At 37.8% G+C, this 17,835-nt stretch overlaps 1 protein-coding gene across 1 annotated transcript; it reads left to right on the top strand.

Annotated features, from left to right (window-relative positions):
- Positions 1 to 14,530: 14,530 nt before the first annotated feature.
- LOC145565009 (uncharacterized) lies at positions 14,531 to 14,944 on the top strand. Its single transcript, XM_081625135.1, has one exon. The coding sequence runs from the start codon at positions 14,531 to 14,533 to the stop codon at positions 14,942 to 14,944; it is 414 nt and encodes a 137-aa protein (XP_081481261.1).
- The last annotated feature ends 2,891 nt before the right edge of the window (positions 14,945 to 17,835 follow it).

Here is a 17,835-nt window from a genome sequence, read left to right as displayed (position 1 = left end):
CAACACTCTTTGCTGAATTACTTCATTAATATGACATGTTAAGATCGAGCATATTGTATACAATAATCACCCCGGATCATATACGAGTCAACTTTGCAAGTGGATTGCTTCCATGTGAATTGTGGTACTCGAATAAATGATATTGTTGTATCCACTTATCTAATTAGCTACATTATTTAGGTATATAATGATAATATGGGATTTTTTTGACTTTAGAGTACTAAAATCATGGATTAATTCACTATTATATCGATCAATGTGCCGTTCCTATAATGTTGACTCGATTCAAACATATTCTTATTGCTTTGCTTTACTTTTGTGGTATCTCATTCATACGGAGTATCAGTTATCATTCCTTTCTATGACTCTCTTCTTTGTTCTCTCTACAAATTCTACAAATTCTACAATTCACAACTTGAATGTTGACTCTAGAAAAACTTCATCAAACAACGTAACTCAAATGTAAGGATATGATTCCAAGGTTGAGCCATCAAACATTCTCTACCACGAATGTACCAGTGGTAAAGAATTTGATTTCAAGATAGAACAAAAAGTTATGTTTAGAAACAAGTTGGGTTTAATTGAATTATGAGTGATTTCGGGTCGATTTTAATTGGGTCATGGAAAGTTTCAAATCGGATAATTAAAGGTCGGGTAAAAAGTGGTATTTATTCGGGTCTAAATGGTTTCAGGTAGATTTCATTTCGGGCTAGATCGAATTCAAACCTTATATTATCGGGTCTTATTGGTTTCAGTTTAAATATGAGTCGATTCCAAATTGGGTTTGGATCATAAATTATCAGGTGGAGTCGGTTTCGAGATAACGTCGAGTCGACTCTAGATCGGATTCGGATAAAAAAATATCCGGGTCCTACCAGTTCGAAAACAATTCGGTTTCAAGTAAACCTTTCGGGTCGGGTAAGTTTTTGACACCCCTATACCTAGGCGTCCTTGTAATACCCCGTATTTTAGAAACGTATTTTTAATTAATTAATTAATTAGTATTCTCTTAAAAAGGGTATTTTAGTAATTTATTTTACTATTTGAATTTTAGAGACAAAATGATATTTTAATTTTGGCGCCAAAAGTATTTAAAACTCAATAAATATTTTGGATTTTGGATAAGATTTATTATCCATTTATTTTATTTAAAAGCCAGATTATTTATATATATTTCGTATATTTTAATTAAACAAAATTATATTTTATTATTTAATTAAACAGCCAAATTTCCTAAATAATTAACTAGGAATTTTCAGATTTTCTTGGTAAAGAAAATCTGATTTTCTTAGTGAAATTAAATAGTGAATAATTGGTATTTTCCTAATTAATTAATTTATACAAAATATATTATTTACACAATCATTTTTAATCCTTAAAATCTAGAAAATATTTCCCTAAAACTATAAGTGAAGGTCCGAAAATATGAGCATAGATATGCTAAATTTGGGTTAATTATTTTGTTGGTTTTGTATTTTAATTATCTTCCTCAAATTCCTTATTTCCTTAATTCCTATTTTCCATCTCACAATGATTTGATCATCTTATTTTCCTACCTTATATCTTCCTTGATTATTCTCCAAGTAATCTCTTTTGCCATATTATATTTCATGACAACACACCTTCCTTAAATTAATTATTCTTAGTCACCTTAATATTTAAGTTTCCATAATTCTTTAACTCTCTTCTCCAAGTAATTTCTTAATTCTTTTTACCATAATTCTTCCTACATTCTCCTACCATAATTCCCTCATTCATGAGCCTATAAATACCCCTTCATACCTATTCCTTTATCTTCTTCATGGTTAGTTTTCTAAATATAAATACCTATTTCAAAGCTATAATTTTATATTAAAGTATTATTTTAAAAGAGTTTTATAGTCTATGCACATTAGATTTGAGTTTATGTTGTGATAACCTTATGGTTATGTTATTTGCAAGGTGTATTCGTGATTGAACTTTGAAAGTGCAAAGTGTTGATTGATATTCGGAATCAAGGTTCTTGAGGTTCTCTTTGTGTGGTTTTTCTAGCAAGGATCAAGGTACGTTTAGGTGGCTAGATACTTTTGAAAGTGATTGGTTTGAATAACATGTTTTATATGATTTTATTGGTGATTGAATTAAATTGATTTGAATTATGTTTGGAGGTATTGATTTTAAAATTTAATTTGTTTTAATAAAAGTATTTTGAATGATTGATTTTTAAATCATGTTTTGAATAGTATGAATTACTTATCGTGTTTAAATAAAGGAACTGATTTTAAAAGGTTTGTTGAATTACATAAAAAAAAATTCAAGGAAGAGTTATTGATTTTGAAAAGTTATCAATATGAGATTTTATTCTCAAGTATCTATTTAAAAGGTTTTAATTTTGAAAGTATGTGCAATTATTAAAAAGGAGTTTGAATTATATTGGAATTCATTGGATATTAAAAGGATTTATTGAACCATTGAATTACTATTATTAATGCTTTATAAGCATGTTGGTAATCCCACTATGCGGATTTGGTTTATTGATAAGGCCTTGGACTTTGTATGACCAGGTCTTTCCTCAAGAATAGCCTTGTAATATAAGGAGACTAGCTTGGGGGGTGTGCACACTTGGGTGAGAAATTGGATTAAAAGAAATTGTTTCTTAATAAAGGAATTGGTTTTATTAACTATTATTTTGAATATTGAATCATTGGAATCGGTTTTGGAATAATGAGTTTGGAATTTATTGGATTAATCATTGGAATTGGTTTTAAAAGCATGTTTGCAAATAAATTGAGTTTACTTATCTTGCACTTATCGTACTTAGCATATTTTGCTAATCCGTATTTCCTATTTGTTTTGGTTCGCCCTGTTTACCGTAATGGTAAGCAGTGTTGACTATTTTCAGGTGGAGTCATGAATGAGCATAGGAGTCCTGGGATTTGCTTCACCTAGTTTAGAAATGTTGGTCTTGTCTTTATTTCGAGTACTCATAACAATGTTTCCATTTTTATAAGTATTAATAAAACAAAGTTGAGTTTCCGCTGCAGGTTTTGTTATTGAGTTAAGTATTTTGAGTAGCCTTGCGTAATCCGCGGCAGTAACACTCCTAAGTCTATCTCTACGGTATAATTATATGTATTATACTAGTATTTCCGTAAAGGGAGATTTGAGGGTGTTACAGTCCTAGCCCAGCCAAAACTTAGAAATTTCCAAGATGAGATATTACTTGAAATTTCCTGAGCATGTCCGAGCGATAGTTTCAACGGACGGCTCATACAAAGCCAATTAAACGGCCGTATACCTAATGTTGATTAAGCGATTCGCCTAGTCCAAGGGCAATCATTACTATGATTTGATTAACTTACTAGTCGTCATACCCTTCTATGTATAAAAACTGCTAAGTTAATCAAACCACCCAGAGTATTGACTAGGCGAACGCCGAATAAAGGGGCATACCCCCAGTGTTTGTACGAAAGCAATAAAAACCACAACAAAATGCGCAAAATTTGCTAACTATGGAAAATCATAAAATAAAACCGCTCAAAAGGCGGTAATATATCTTATACAACCGCTCAAAACAGGCGGCATGAAAATTAACAAATTGTTCAGCACAAAGTAAAATAAACTAAGTCCTGGAAGTAGAAGACTGAAGATTGGCAAGCGCTGTTGGAAGACCTGAGCTCTACTCAGTCGGTTTGTCATCATTGGCAGGCTCTTCCAAGGCCGACTCTTTCTCAACGGCCGCAGCAAGGGTGGACGGCTCCTCAGCTGGCACCCCTTCACCAGTCTGCTCCACCTTCTTCTCGCCTTCAACTTCATCCGCCTCCTCCTCATCATCCTCTTCCTCCTCGGATTCGATCGGGGTGACGACAAGTTCAAGAGAGGGCTACCCCGCCTTCTTGGCCTCTTCTCTGAGGCAGACAAAATTGAGGAGTTTGGTGAAGCGCTCTTGGTAATAGGCGGCCTCCCCCTCGTCCACCATTAATTCAAAGGCCTCGAAGAAGTGGCTCTTCAGCCTCTCCTCGACGTTGTGCTCAATGCAGACGATTTCAGTAGGGCTGGGCGGCCGAGGCGCCTTCAATTGCTCTTTTAAGTTCGAAACGGACTTCTTTAGAGTTTTCACCTTGGCTCTGAGGGCGTCCGCCTCGTTTAGGGCCATTTGAAGGTTTTGCTGGGCCAAGGTTAGATCCCCTTTCAGCTTCTCGGAGGCTTCAAAACCCTCCTTCCATTGTTGGGTGTTCAGGATCGCCATATCCCTTTCTTGCTGAAAGGTCTCCCTCGCCACGGTCTCTTTTTCAAGAGCCTTGCCCAACTTCACCAGATCTTCAGTTTGCCGCGCCGCTTTATCGGACATCGCAGTGATCTGGGTTTCCAAGTGAACCCTCTGGATGCTTGCTTCAGTCTCTCGTTCACCCTCTGGACATCGCATCCTCTGCCCGCCTAACATCATCCCAGGCTTGCTTCAGCCTCTCGTTCTCCTTTTCCTTCCAATCTAGGAAGGCATTGAGCCTGAGGAAGAGCTGCACCCGGACGAAGAGAAGTTAGCAAAAACAAACAAAAAAATATGTTCTAAGTAAGAAATCTAAAATGACAAAGAGTCATGAATGGTTACCTCGGCGCTACAATTGAGCATGGGGGCCGAGGAAGCCATCATTGATTCCCCTTAGCTTGTCCCGCTGCTCCTGGGGGACGGCCCTGGCCATGGCTTCTCTCATGGCCTTCCTGTCCGTGCCAGTAAGTGACTGGCCGTGCAGCTTCATGTTCATCTCCTCCGCAATATCTACGCGCGGCCACAAATGGTGGTAAATTGAGCAAAAAAGGAGCTTGCAAGAAAACAAGTAAAAGGGAAATATAAAATAACTTTGACTAACCGTTTGAGAAGCTGAGAGGAGAAGGAAATTTGAAGTTGAATGGAGGAGGCAGCAAGGGTTCGTCCCCTCCTTCGCTTGTGCGGCCGAGTTGCTTCTCAGCTGACTCACTGGCAATCGCCTGCCAATCAGATTTCTTGACTCTCTGGACAGGCGGAATCAAGATAGGGCCGGTCGATTTTGCTGGGGACGACTTACCCCCATCGTCCGCTTTCGCGAACGCATCATGGACCGACTCAGTTGTCGAATCCACGGACTTGGAGACCCCGCTTCGTGACAGCCGAGGTGGCTCTCCTTGGGACTGCTTTTTTTAAAGCGGTCCGAGACTTCGTATTGGCCGCCGGATCGGAAGGGGTCTTAGGAGCGCCCGTCTTCCTAGTTTTGGACGCTTGCCCGTCCTTGGTAGCATAGGACGGCTGCTTCCTTTTGGTCCTTGGAGTAGGAGTAGCCAACTGAAAAAGACAAGTAAAAAGTCAGTGTCAAAGAAGAAATGAAAGATGAACCAGCGTCCGCGCAAAATTAGGAATGAGTCTCTTCCTAACATACCAACTCGGACGAAAGGAAGAGTCCGCGTGAAGAAGGGAAGGAGTCTCTTCCCAACATACCAACACGGACAAAAAGTGTCTATATGTGGAGGAGAAGGACCACTCCCCCAACATACCAGCTCAGCAAAAAAAAAAAAAAAAAAAAAGAAGCTATAAATCTAGGTCAATGGTCTGTACCTCTTTAGTCTGCTCGTACATTTTCTGCCGAGCCTTGTACCGAGCCAAGTCAATTTCGGACATGTCGACCTCCCCCTTCTGCTCCTTGTCCAACACGGCGTACGTTTCCTCTACATGAGAAAAGAAGAAAAAGAGTTAGAAAAATTTTCAAAAAAAAAAAATTGGCATGCGAACGATAAAAGTTGTAAAGCCCCACCTTGGGGAATGTTCCGGTATAGGCCGCACGCCGACATAAATATCAGATCCTGAAGCCATCCGGCCAACGGAATCCAGTTCTTTGGCACGACCACCATTTTCTCGTCCCTCTTCACCTTCTTGACCCTAAAGTAGTCAAGTTGATACACCTGGCTAGGGTGGACAAGTGGTTTGTATGGTTTGTGATCTCCTCGGCCAAGCTGGATCGGCTTAGCATTAAACCAATTCATTCGCAAGTTAAACTCCACATCCTTTGTCTTGATGCGATAGAATCGGTTCTTCTAGTCTCGCCACTTTGACACACGATCCATCACCACCATATAATTCTTAGTGGTGCCAAGGATGAACCAACCGTTCGTGTGCTTCTCTAGACAAGTCATGGAGTGCATCTCACAAAATACCTGAAAATCAGGATTGAAACCCTTCCGGATGCACGTCACTAGATAGCCGAAGATGTTCACCCAGCTGTTCGGCATCAGCTGGAAGAGGGCTATGTTGAACTCGTCCAGGACGGTACGAATAAAGGGATGAAGGGGGAAGCGAAGTCCAACGTCCAGAGCTGTGCGGTAGATGCTGAAAGATCTGCGGCGCGGCCACTCATCTTCCTAGTCGGCCACAAAAAGCGATTTTTTAGGCGCCACCAGCTCAAACCCCTCTCCAAGTTGGAGGAATTCCTTGTATTCATCAAACCCATCGTTCAGGTAGTCCAAGGTTGTGCTACCCACCGTACAGGCGTACAAGTCCTTGAAATTGTCAATGTTGGCAACGACCTCCTCTGCCGCCGCCTCATTCCCTGCCTCATTCTCTACCTCTTCTTCATTAGGGTGAGGGGCAGCTCCAAATTCTGAGGACAAGACACTGTCCAAGTCATTAACCTCGGCCAAGCTCTTACTTCTAGAGCTCTGGCCGCCTCCAGCCATCACAACGCCCTCTGGCGCCAAAGGACCTTTGCCCTTATCTTTACTTGCGTTCGCCTGGTTTCCCAAAGGAGGAGTGCTGCGAGGGGGCAAGTCGAACGGGTTGGCAATTATGATGCCAGTTCTAGGCCTGTCCGACCTGATATGTTAGAGATGGGGTTGTTCAAGAACTGGGACGGACGGTCCAGCAGCGTCCTCCCGAGAAGAGGAAGGAGGCCTCTCCTGAGATAGCAACTCGGCCGGATCCATGATCGAGTTGGCGTATTGGGGGAACCTTAGTTCTGGATTTGCTCGGACATTCCCCTAGTAGAAGAGACGCCTTGTGCTCTTTGACATTCTTCGAAAGAAGTGGTCACTTCGACCACAGAGCATTCAGTGCCACTAGTTGTGGCCGTGTTGGTTGCGGACTCAGTCTCGACGTTCGGGTTGTTAGGGTCATAAGGGACCCTTGGGTGCACCAGACTACCGTCCGGGTTTCTAGCGGCGTCTTTGTCGTACGTTTGCCTCGTACAAACCATTTGCAACTCCAAGGATAAAGAAGAATAGGTGGATAAGAGTTGGTACTCACTAAAAATGGACCCACTCCATGAAGGAGATAGCTCGTCTCCGTCCACTCTAGACTCCTCAGTCCCAAGCGAACGGCCGGCCTCTTGAGGAGAAATGGACGAAACTGAGTGTTGAGCCTGGTTTAAACAAAAAGAAAAACTAAGGCAAATAAAAAGAGAAGTAAAAAGAACAGTCGGCCTACCTCTGAACGTGTAAAAAACTCTGGAAATCCTTGAAAGTCTTGGAAGTTGACCGGAAAACTCAAACTTTGATCGAAAAGTTCAATCGTATGGCGGAGCTCTTGAAGATTCAGGGAAGAAGTCACTTTCTCTCTCTAAAAGCTCTGACTTCTTTGTAGAAATCTCAAAATGCTAAAGTACCAAAATGAGGTCAAACCTCTTCTATTTATAGGCCAAATTTATGGGTGCAAAATGGTAAATCCACCTTTCCCGCCCAAGAATTCGAACGGTTACTTTTTGAAAAAGTTAACCTAGAATTCAAAAAGTTAAAAAGATGATTCTGTTAATTTGGACGGGGAAAGAGACGGACGGGTAACGGCACATCCAAATAGACGGCCACGTCAACGGAATTAAAACTGCCATCCTAAAAGACCGGGCATCCGAGCTCTCCTCCAAAAATTCAGGTGGCATGTTCCATCCGCCTGATTCCCAGACTCAAACGTCCCTTAGAGGGGTTTCAGGCGGATAGGACACGTCATTCAGCCCAAGGCGGCCATCCCTTAAATGGGTGGACAGATTCGTCCGCCTACTTAGCTATAAGTTTTATCTCCACGTACTCGGACGCATTAAGACAAGTAGAGAGTCAGAGGAGGCGGCCTGTAGCGTACGAGCAACCCTCTATGAGGGGCAAATATTTAGGGTAAAAATACCCCTTACACATGGTCCAATCCCGTAGTAACACGTGGCCCGGTGACACGTGTCCCTATGGGAAGATGACACGTGTCAAGATCAAGGAGAGCACCTGAAATGAGAGAAAAGGGCCTCCTTACATCAGGAGGCCCAAATCCCGAGAAAGCCACAAAACGCCGCTGACCCCTATACACGTGTCGCAACTTGATTGCGCCGCCAATCAAATCGCGTCATTCTAGGTTAATAACCCTAAAGGGAACAATTCCCCACCCCCCAATCATTTATGATGGGAAGGGTGGATTGTGACATAACATTGAATAGAGCACTAAAAGCTCAAACTTCTCTCTACTTTCTCTCTCTAGTTTATTCCGTTTTCCGATTACTCACTAGATCGTTGGAGGCGGATCTCCGATAAACCGGAGTTCCGTGGTTTTACAGGTGTCCGACTCTCATTGCCGGCGAAGCGTGACCAGTATCTCGAAGGATTCCAAAAAACCCCAAAACATTTGGCGCCATATGTGGGGATACTCGTCCGTAATGGCAATAGGTGGTCAGACACTTAATGCCGGCCCTGGCCCCGGTCAGGACGGCCATGTAGAAGATATAACTGCAACAATCAATTCTAGTGATCCTCTGATCGCCTCATATAGATGGGTCTTTTACTTGTTTAACCCAATACCCTTATTGTGTGACCTTATAGGATCCATTCTATTGGGCTTTAGACTATTTAACTAGCCACAGGTTCATTTATCATATCTAGCAACAGACAATGATGACCCAAAAGAATGAACTTTATTATCTCCGTAATAGTGATCCTTAATATATCTAGTAATTGCACTTATTGAAGACATAATTCCTTCAATTTCAAGCTCTCGGTGTAATTTTTCTTCATTTTTCTCATCCTCTTATTATTATTTCCTATGTTTTTAAAATTACTAACGTCGAGTTAACATAAGAGAGTTCGGTTGATTAAACAATTTAAGTTGGAGGGCACAACTTTTAATTTTGAAAAAGTATGGGCACACCTTAGAAACTCAAGAACCCCGAAGGCACAACTTAGAAAAACCCTTTAATTTATTAAAAAAAATACTTTAAAAAAATAATAAAAAATATATCTATGTTAGCCACCTTCTGTCAGCCACCCCTCCCCTTCGTGCTGGCTACCAGTGCCAGCGACCCCACCCTCTCCCCTTTCCCACTTTGCTTGGAAAAAAAGGCAAGAACTTGGAATTGAGAAGAGGGTAAGCAGTAGTAGGCAATGAGAAGAATTGGTATACTTACTTCTAAATCAAAGGGATGAATTGAAGGTTGATTTCGGTGTTTTCGAACTCGGTTTGTAGCACTGAAGCGTCGAAAATGGATCGAAGAGCCATTGAAATGATTTGATAGATATAAGATTTTTATTGAAATTGAATCACAATTGAAGCGATTAAGGTTTTGAAAAGGGGGAAAATTCTTCAATCGCAGCGACATGTACACAGAGATGGGAGTCTAAGCATTCATCTTGTATCATTGGGGGCATTCATCTTGTATCAATTACAGCAATGTGTACTCGGCTTCCATTGATGGTGGTGCGGGGCTGCTGGTATAGCGCGACTTCTTGCGATGGTGCTGCAAGCGGGATGGTTGGTTAAGGCGGTGCTCGCTGTAATTTTGCAGTGGGCGTTGAAGTGTGGGCTGAGCTTAGTGATGTTGGAGAGAGAAGAGGAGTTGCGGCGGTTTGGTGTTGTGGGTAATTGCTGTACTCGTGGCAGCTGCGGCGGTTTGATGTGATGTCGGTGATGGTGTGAATGGTGGTGATGTTGGAGATGCATCTGGGGTTTGTGAGGTGTTTGCGTGAGGAGCTGGGAGCAAGGGAGTGTTGGTGAATGGTTAGTGTGGTGTAGGTTAATAAATTAGTGTGGTGATGGATAAATTGTAGTTAGGGTAAAAATACGCCCTACACGTGGTCCAATCCCGTAATGACACGTGGCCCAATCAAAAGGTGACACGTGTCCCTATGGGAAGATGACACGTGTCAAGCTCAAGGAGAACACCTGAAATGAGAGAAAAGGGCCTACTTACATCAGGAGGCCCAAATCCCGAGAAAGCCACAAAACGGCGCTGACCCTTAGACACATGTCGCAACTTGATTGCGCCACCAATCAAATCGCGTCATTCTAGGGTAATAACCCTAAAGGGCACAATTCCCCACCCCAATAAATACCCCAACCATTTATGATGGGAGGGGTGGATTGTGACATAACATTGAATAGAGCACTAAAAGCTCCAACTTCTCTCTACTTTCTCTCTCTAGTTTATTCCGTTTTCCGATTACTCACTAGATCGTCGGAGGTGGATTTCCGATAAACCGGAGTTCCGTGGTTTTGCAGGTGTTCGAGTCTCATTGCCGGCGAAGCGTGACCAGTATCCCAAGGGATTCCAAAAACTCCGAAACAAATTGATCCCCACTTAACATTAACATTAACAGAATTCATTATCTGGTAGTGAAATATATAGTTAGGGAATTTGGGTGGTATCAAAGTAAAATAAAAAGTTAAACAGGTAGCAAATGTGACACAAGGTGCTTTCGCTGGTAGCAAATGTCAAATTTTCCTATTTATTATAATTGATTGTTCCTTTTTTTAGCACGCATAACATGTTCTTTTCATATTTTGATGATGTTCTTTATATATTAATGTACAGTATGGTTAACGAATGCGATTGCGAAATTATCCTTTGAATATGCAAGATACCACATCTCTAAATAATTAAAATAGTCCTTGGAATATGCAGCCATGAGCATATTAAATTACTAATGCATAATATCTATAATCGAATTAAATATATATGTGATGTACATTAATAGTGATGTGATTCCATCGAGAGTCACAGGGCTCGCAAACTATAAGAATATTGGATCATCGAATTTTAGCAAAAACTAAAGAATTTACACAAAAAAAATAAAGGGATAGTACTCATGCAAGAATAAAGGGTCACTTCCTAGTAAGTAGTAACGTAGCAACTAAAAGATTAGTACAAGTCGCAACACGTGATGTTTTAAATTAATTAATAATCAAACAAGCAACACTCAAAGGATTCATCACCAAAACAAAACCACACCAAAACTTTATTGGAATGCACCATATTTATCGGATAATAGGGTGAAAAATCATACAAAACATAAGATATAAAACTAGTATTTATAATTTTAAAATGATGGAAGTTTAGGATTCTCAACCCTAAATTATTTCCTAATCGTATTTGTAACCAGCTACTAATTCTATCTTAACATACATAAATATCCTAATCAGTAAAATCCTTAAAGCCTATGTTTAAAAAAAAATAAAAAAAAAATCCTTAAAGCCTAAAAATAAATAAATAAATAAATAAAAAAGGTCAACTAAAAGGTAAAAATCGTACTCCCTCCATTTCTTTATATTTTTTACGTTTTGATTTTTGACACTATTCATAAGATGAGAGAAATTTCTAATTTATTCTCAAGATATATGACATAAGCACATTGTTTAATTAAGGCGGATGTACAATAACTTAGTGAATGGCGAAAAGAAAGAGGAAAAAAAGTGGTTTTTCACACGTGCTACGTGGGACATTTACCCACCCAAATTCATTTCATTACCTTTCTCTCTCCTCATTCATTTGTTTCTTTCTTTCTAAAAATTTTATCTTTCTTCTTCAATTTTTTCTCTCTCTACTGCCCAATCTTTCTCTCTGTTTTCATTTTTTTTCCTCTTGTTTCTTTGGTGATTCACTGCAAGTATGCAATGACGAAGCCGAAAACAAAGACTATGGAGTACTTGTTTTTTAATTTTTTTATGTTTTTTCTACAAATTAGTTGCTAGAGATTATTGATCTTCTTAAATTTGTATGTTTTTGGTGTTATGGTTTTGAGTAACATATATTTGATATAGACCATATAGTGATGTTTTAATTTTTAATTTTTAATTTATGGGTAACTTTTGTATATTTTAAGGGTAACTCTTGTATGTTTAAGGGTAACTTTTTGTGAGATTAAGGGTAGTTTAATTGAGTTTGAGATTATCTTTTATGGACAAAAGGGTAACTTAATGAGTTTTACAGTAATTTTATGGATAAAAGGGTAACTTTTCTAGAGTTTATATGAATTTGTTCTGTTATTCAATTAATTAGAAGAATGGGTTGGATTTTGATTTTAGATATTTGTTCTAATTTCCTTTTAATATATGAGGAACAACTTGATTTCTAGATTTTTAGTTACTACATAATGATTTTAAACAAATTATTCAAAATTTAAACAAACAAATATCTAAAAAAAGTTGAATAAATACGCTCACTGATAACTTCCTAATATTTATTTTTCCCCGGACAAATTGAGAGTTTGAAATGTTATTTTCATCATCAATTGAATTTATTTCCTAAACAATATAATTGCAAAATTTAGGTCAATGTCAATGGAAAATTTTGAGTTCTTTAGACTTTTTATCAATGGAGTTGAGTACGCCTCTATCATCAATTACCCATGGTTTCGCTTTCTCTCTCATCTGGCAGCGTACATCAATTCACTACAGTATTTATTACGTTTTTAATTTGGCACGTGTAAGCTACTCGATTTACATTAATTCACTGTAAATCGGGGGCATGCAAAATCTTTTGAGACGTAAGATAGATAGTCAGATCTTGTTTGATTTGTCTCAACAAATTTTTATTCAAATTCAATCGTTATAATTATTACAAGTATGCAATGAAAGATAGTAATGTTCAAACAAGTGTATTGGCAAATGTGCGAAGTCAAAACGTAACCAATAAAATAGGAATAAAAATACTCCCTTCGTCTCTTTATTAGAGTCCCTTTCTTTCTATTATGTGAGTAATAAATGTTAGACAGGGGATTCTAATCTAATAAAGAGATAAAGAGAATAGTAATAATTAATAATAAATTAATAACCTAAGGATATTGTAGGTTCTCTAGAAACTCCACGAGTTTTCTTTATTTGCAAGAAAGTCGCAAAATTTTGTACAAACAATTGAATATTCTAAGAAATGTTCAAGAAAAACTAACATTAGACAATTGCTCCGCATCAAATACTATATAAAATGTTAATTGTGTAGTACTATAATGTAACTATGTAAGTGATAACATGTAAATTAAAAAACACTATATATAGGCATAATTAGCAAACAGAATCTCACTAAATTAAAAAAAACATAATTAAAAAATACCAACAAAAATTAATAATACCTAAAATAGACATAATATCAACATTAAATTTAGAGCCAATGCGATGGCTAGGTTCTTTTGGGGCCAAAAAGGTATGAGACGGAAGGTTCATTGGCGGAGTTGGGCAGCGATGTGTACACCTAAATGCCTTGGAGGGATGGGCTTTCGTGACTTGAGTGTCTTTAATGATGCTCTCCTTGGTAGGCAAGCGTGGCGGCTTGTGTTCAAGGATGGCTCTCTTCTTAGTAAGGTCATGAAAGCTAAGTACTACCCAAATTGCGATTTTCTTGATGCATCTCTTGGCTATGCGGGTAGTTACTCATGGAGGAGCATATGGAGCTCAAAATCACTGGTTAAAGAAGGAGTTATTTGGCGCATAGGGAATGGTTCGACGGTGAATGTTTGGAGGGATCCATGGATTGCGGATGAGCTCGGGAGATTCATTACAACTGAGCCTTGTGAAGGTATTAACCAGGTTAGCGATTTAATTGATTTTAGTCGCTTTGAGTGGAATGAGAACTTGATTTCTGCTCATTTTAATGAGAGGGATCAAAAGTGTATTTATTCTATTCCGCTTAGTTTGAGGGAGCCTAACGATCTATTAACTTGGGCTTTTTCAAATGATGGGTTATATTCTACCAAAACTGCTTACATGCTTGGCAAAGGTTGTAATATGGATGATTATCACCGTGTTTGGAGGACTATCTGGGGATTAGAAGTAACCCCTAAAGTCAGACACTTCCTATGGCGTTTATGTACAGGAACTCTTCCCACTCGTGCTCTCCTTGCTAAACGTCATATGCTCGAGGAAACTGCCTGCCCTTGGTGTGGGGATGCGATGGAATCAAGCTCCCACACTTTGTTTGACTGTCAGCGTGTTCAGGGGCTTTGGGAGGACAGTGGCTGTGCTGAACTGATCCAGAGGAGACCTGCTGATTTGTGCGAAATGGTGGTGAGTTGGGAAGATGTGAATGTGAAGCTCAGGCAGCGAGTGGCTTTCCTTATGTGGTGCATTTGGGGGGAGAGAAATCTGAAGGTGTTTGAGGGCAAGTGCACTCCAAATGCTATTCTCTTGGCTCGTATGCAGAGGTATGTTGATGATTTTGGCGCCTATAGCAAGAAGATTTATACCCCTGCCCCTGTTAAGCGCACTCGCAGCAGCAATAGGTGGATTGCTCCTCCTAGTGGCATTGTTAAAGTAAATGCGGATGCGTCTTTAGCTGAATAGGGTTGGGCTGGAATGGATGCCGTGGTTCGTGATGGTGAAGGGAGGGTGCTGCTGGCTGCTTCCCGTAGAGTACGAGCTTGGTGGCCTCCTGAAATGGCTGAAGCAAAGGCGTTGTGTTTTGCTGTTGGTGTTGCCAGGAAGTATGGGCATAAAGATGTCATTTTGGAAACTGATTGCCAAGTTTTTGTGAACCGACTTTCCAAGGGTGCGATTTACTTCTCTGATCTTGATGGAATTCTAGAAGATATCTTATTTTTATGTAATGATTTTTCTTCTTTTACTTGGGCTCATGTTAAGAGAGATGGCAATATCGTTGCCCATCATTTAGCTAAATTAAGGCCTTTCGGTGTAGAGCAAGTTTGGGTGAATCATTGTCCCCCGGAAGTTGCTCCTTATGTACTCTCGGACACTTTGTCCATTGATTAATGATTACACCGTATGGTTCCCCTCAAAAAAATTTAGAGCCAATTATATGTAAAACAATGAACATTACTACCTCTGTATTTTAATAAGTGTTAGAGTTTGTCCGGTACATAGTTTTAGACAATTTAAGGCCCTGTTCTTTTGAGCTTCTGGGCAGAGCATAGCAGAGCAGGGCTAGGCTTCCACACACTGCGGAGCAGAGCAGAGCAGATCAGGGTAGAGTAGAGCAGATTTTAGCAGAGCAAAGCAGAGTAGAGAAGCTCTAAAGAACAGGGCCTAATTGACTTACTACCTCCGTTTCAACTTTTTTGCAACTTTGGGGTTTTATTTGTGAGATATAAATTATTTCAAAGTTGCAAAAAATATGAAATGGAGGTAGTAAATAACATAAGAGGTAAGTGGAGTTATTTGAGTATTAAAAAATTATAAAAGAAATATAGTGAGGCTATAATTTATTAAAAAGTAATGAATGCGAAAGAAAAGATATGATACAAAAAAAGTAATTGTGGGTTTAGGTGGGTACCATGAGATGAGAGATATATAATATTTAAATGTAATTTTTTCCAAAAAAAAGAATTGAAGTATAACACTTATTAAAATTCAGCCGGATTTAGTAAGTGTAACACTTATTAAAACATTGAGGGAGTAATAATAATAATGAGCATGAATGATACGTAAAATAAACATATAAACAAAAATACGGATAATTAAGATGAACATTGATTTCATAATTGTTAATTATAATAATGAACCTAAGTGCATTTTATCACAAACTTTCATACGTGGTTGGCCATACCGTGTGACCAACCATCATGGGGGTTACTTCATTAGTATTATAGGGGTTAATTACTCGGTTAGTATTACAGGGGTTATTAGATCAATGTTATAAGGATTACTCGGTCAAAGTTACTTGATCAATGTGGTCAGCCACACACACAAAACGCGTTAGCATTTTATACGGAGTAATGAACATTATCTATAACTTTTGTCATATTGATCTGAAATTATATATACAGATCCAGAAAATACCAAGCTAAAATTGAAAAAAAAAATTAATAAATAAATAAATAAATAATAATAATAATAATATCCACGATAAACATGCAAAATAATCATCAATTACATTATACTAAAGGTGAAACTTAGCGAGACTCTTGGCAACATAATATAAAAAAATTTTCCTCCAAAATTACTTACTAAAAAATACTTATTATTACATAAAAATAAGGTTTGTACCTAAATTATGACTTTAACTTTATACAAAATCTAAGATAAAATTCCTAAAATATCAAATTGTTCATTATAAATATTACATGTTTAATTATTTTCTTTTACTTAGATTTCATACTTTTTAATACTGAAGCTATTCATAATATTTTATATCAATTTTTTTCTAAAACTTATTGTCATTATAATTATTTAACAACTATGCATTGCAACATGATTTAATCTTGTATAGTTATAATAACATATATAGTGAGCAAACAATAAAAATAAAATAATTACTCAAATTAAAATACATAAAAATAAAATAAAAATCACGCTCTCTTTTTTTTTTTTTTTTTTTGAAATAAGTCGTAGAGAACATTAAATTTCATTAAATAAAGCCATACGTTATCTACAATTGACAATTAACGATAATGAAAACAGAATTAACAAAATCAAACAAGAATTTATCTGGGAAGGGCTAAGAATCCAAACACATAGATATAACACTTCGGCACATTCTTGATTCGTTGTCTCATACAACTTTTTTAGTGGATCCATCGCTGCTTCATAATTTTGTCAGAAAGAAAATTCTTGTGCTGATTTCGTACCCCGAATCCAAGCCATAATCAATCGTAACCTCGCACAAGTAGAGACCCTATTAAGCGCAAATAAAACCTTGTCTTTCGAAGGAAATCGAAAAAACCTTGTCTATCGAAGGAGATAAGTTAAACCCTTTTTTTCGAGGGAGATATTACTATAACCTTAAAAAAAACGTAAATTAAAAGAAATTAAGATTAGGGCATTCTACTAGTGAAATCCGATGGAAGCCCTTTCAAAATTAGCAATGGAGGCTAGAGTTTAGCAGAGAGAAGAGAAAGAGGAAGCCAGGGTTTTATCTACTTTTAAATCACCCTCTCTATTGACTACAATACCATCAAATTCTCCTTCATAATCAATTACTTCATCATTCTCATGATCAATAACTGCAAATCTACAATTGGAATCATGTTGAAATTCACCATGAGCATATATACATTTTTTTCTCAATGATAAATTTCTTTCTCTCTCTAAAAAATTCTCTGTATATTTCAAAAATTGAATCAAAAGTTAATGGATATTAATATATTATAATGGGTAATGATATATATATATAGTTATTTTAGGACTATATATAAACACTAAATATACTTTTTAAAGTGAAATTAAGTTGAGAATTCATGACAAATTCACGCATAGATTGATTTGTGTAATTAATGTTAATTTATTCTCAATATTTCTTTTTTTTAGCTTCTTATACATAGCCCTTAAGATAACTATATTTATCATTTTCCTATTAAAATTGATAAGCTACAACTAAAGATATAAAATAGGAAAAATTGAAATTAATAATCATACATTTGTCACTTCTGCTCAAAACAATCCCACTTTTGAATAATATGAAAATAATCCCACCTTTACCCTTCATCTACTCAAAATGATCTTTTTTTTTTTTTTACCTATAACCTATTTAGCAAGTAGATTATAATTAATTTTTTTTTTAATTTTAATCTTTATTTTTTAAATCTCACCTTCTACCTTTTCTAGTCTTCTACCTCCCACCTCCCTAACACCTTCAATGGAGACCACCACTAGTCAACAACCACCACCAGACCCTCATCACACGAAATTCCATAACCACCACAAGC

The sequence above is a fragment of the Chenopodium album genome, chromosome 10 (assembly GCF_948465745.1).
Source record: "Chenopodium album chromosome 10, dcCheAlbu1.1, whole genome shotgun sequence".
NCBI lineage: Eukaryota > Viridiplantae > Streptophyta > Magnoliopsida > Caryophyllales > Amaranthaceae > Chenopodium > Chenopodium album.
This window is presented reverse-complemented; position numbering and strand designations above follow the sequence as displayed.

Coding starts and splice junctions, on each gene's coding strand:
- LOC145565009 (XM_081625135.1), top strand. CDS start 14,531: ATGGATGCCGTGGTTCGTGATGGTGAAGGGAGGGTGCTGCTGGCTGCT.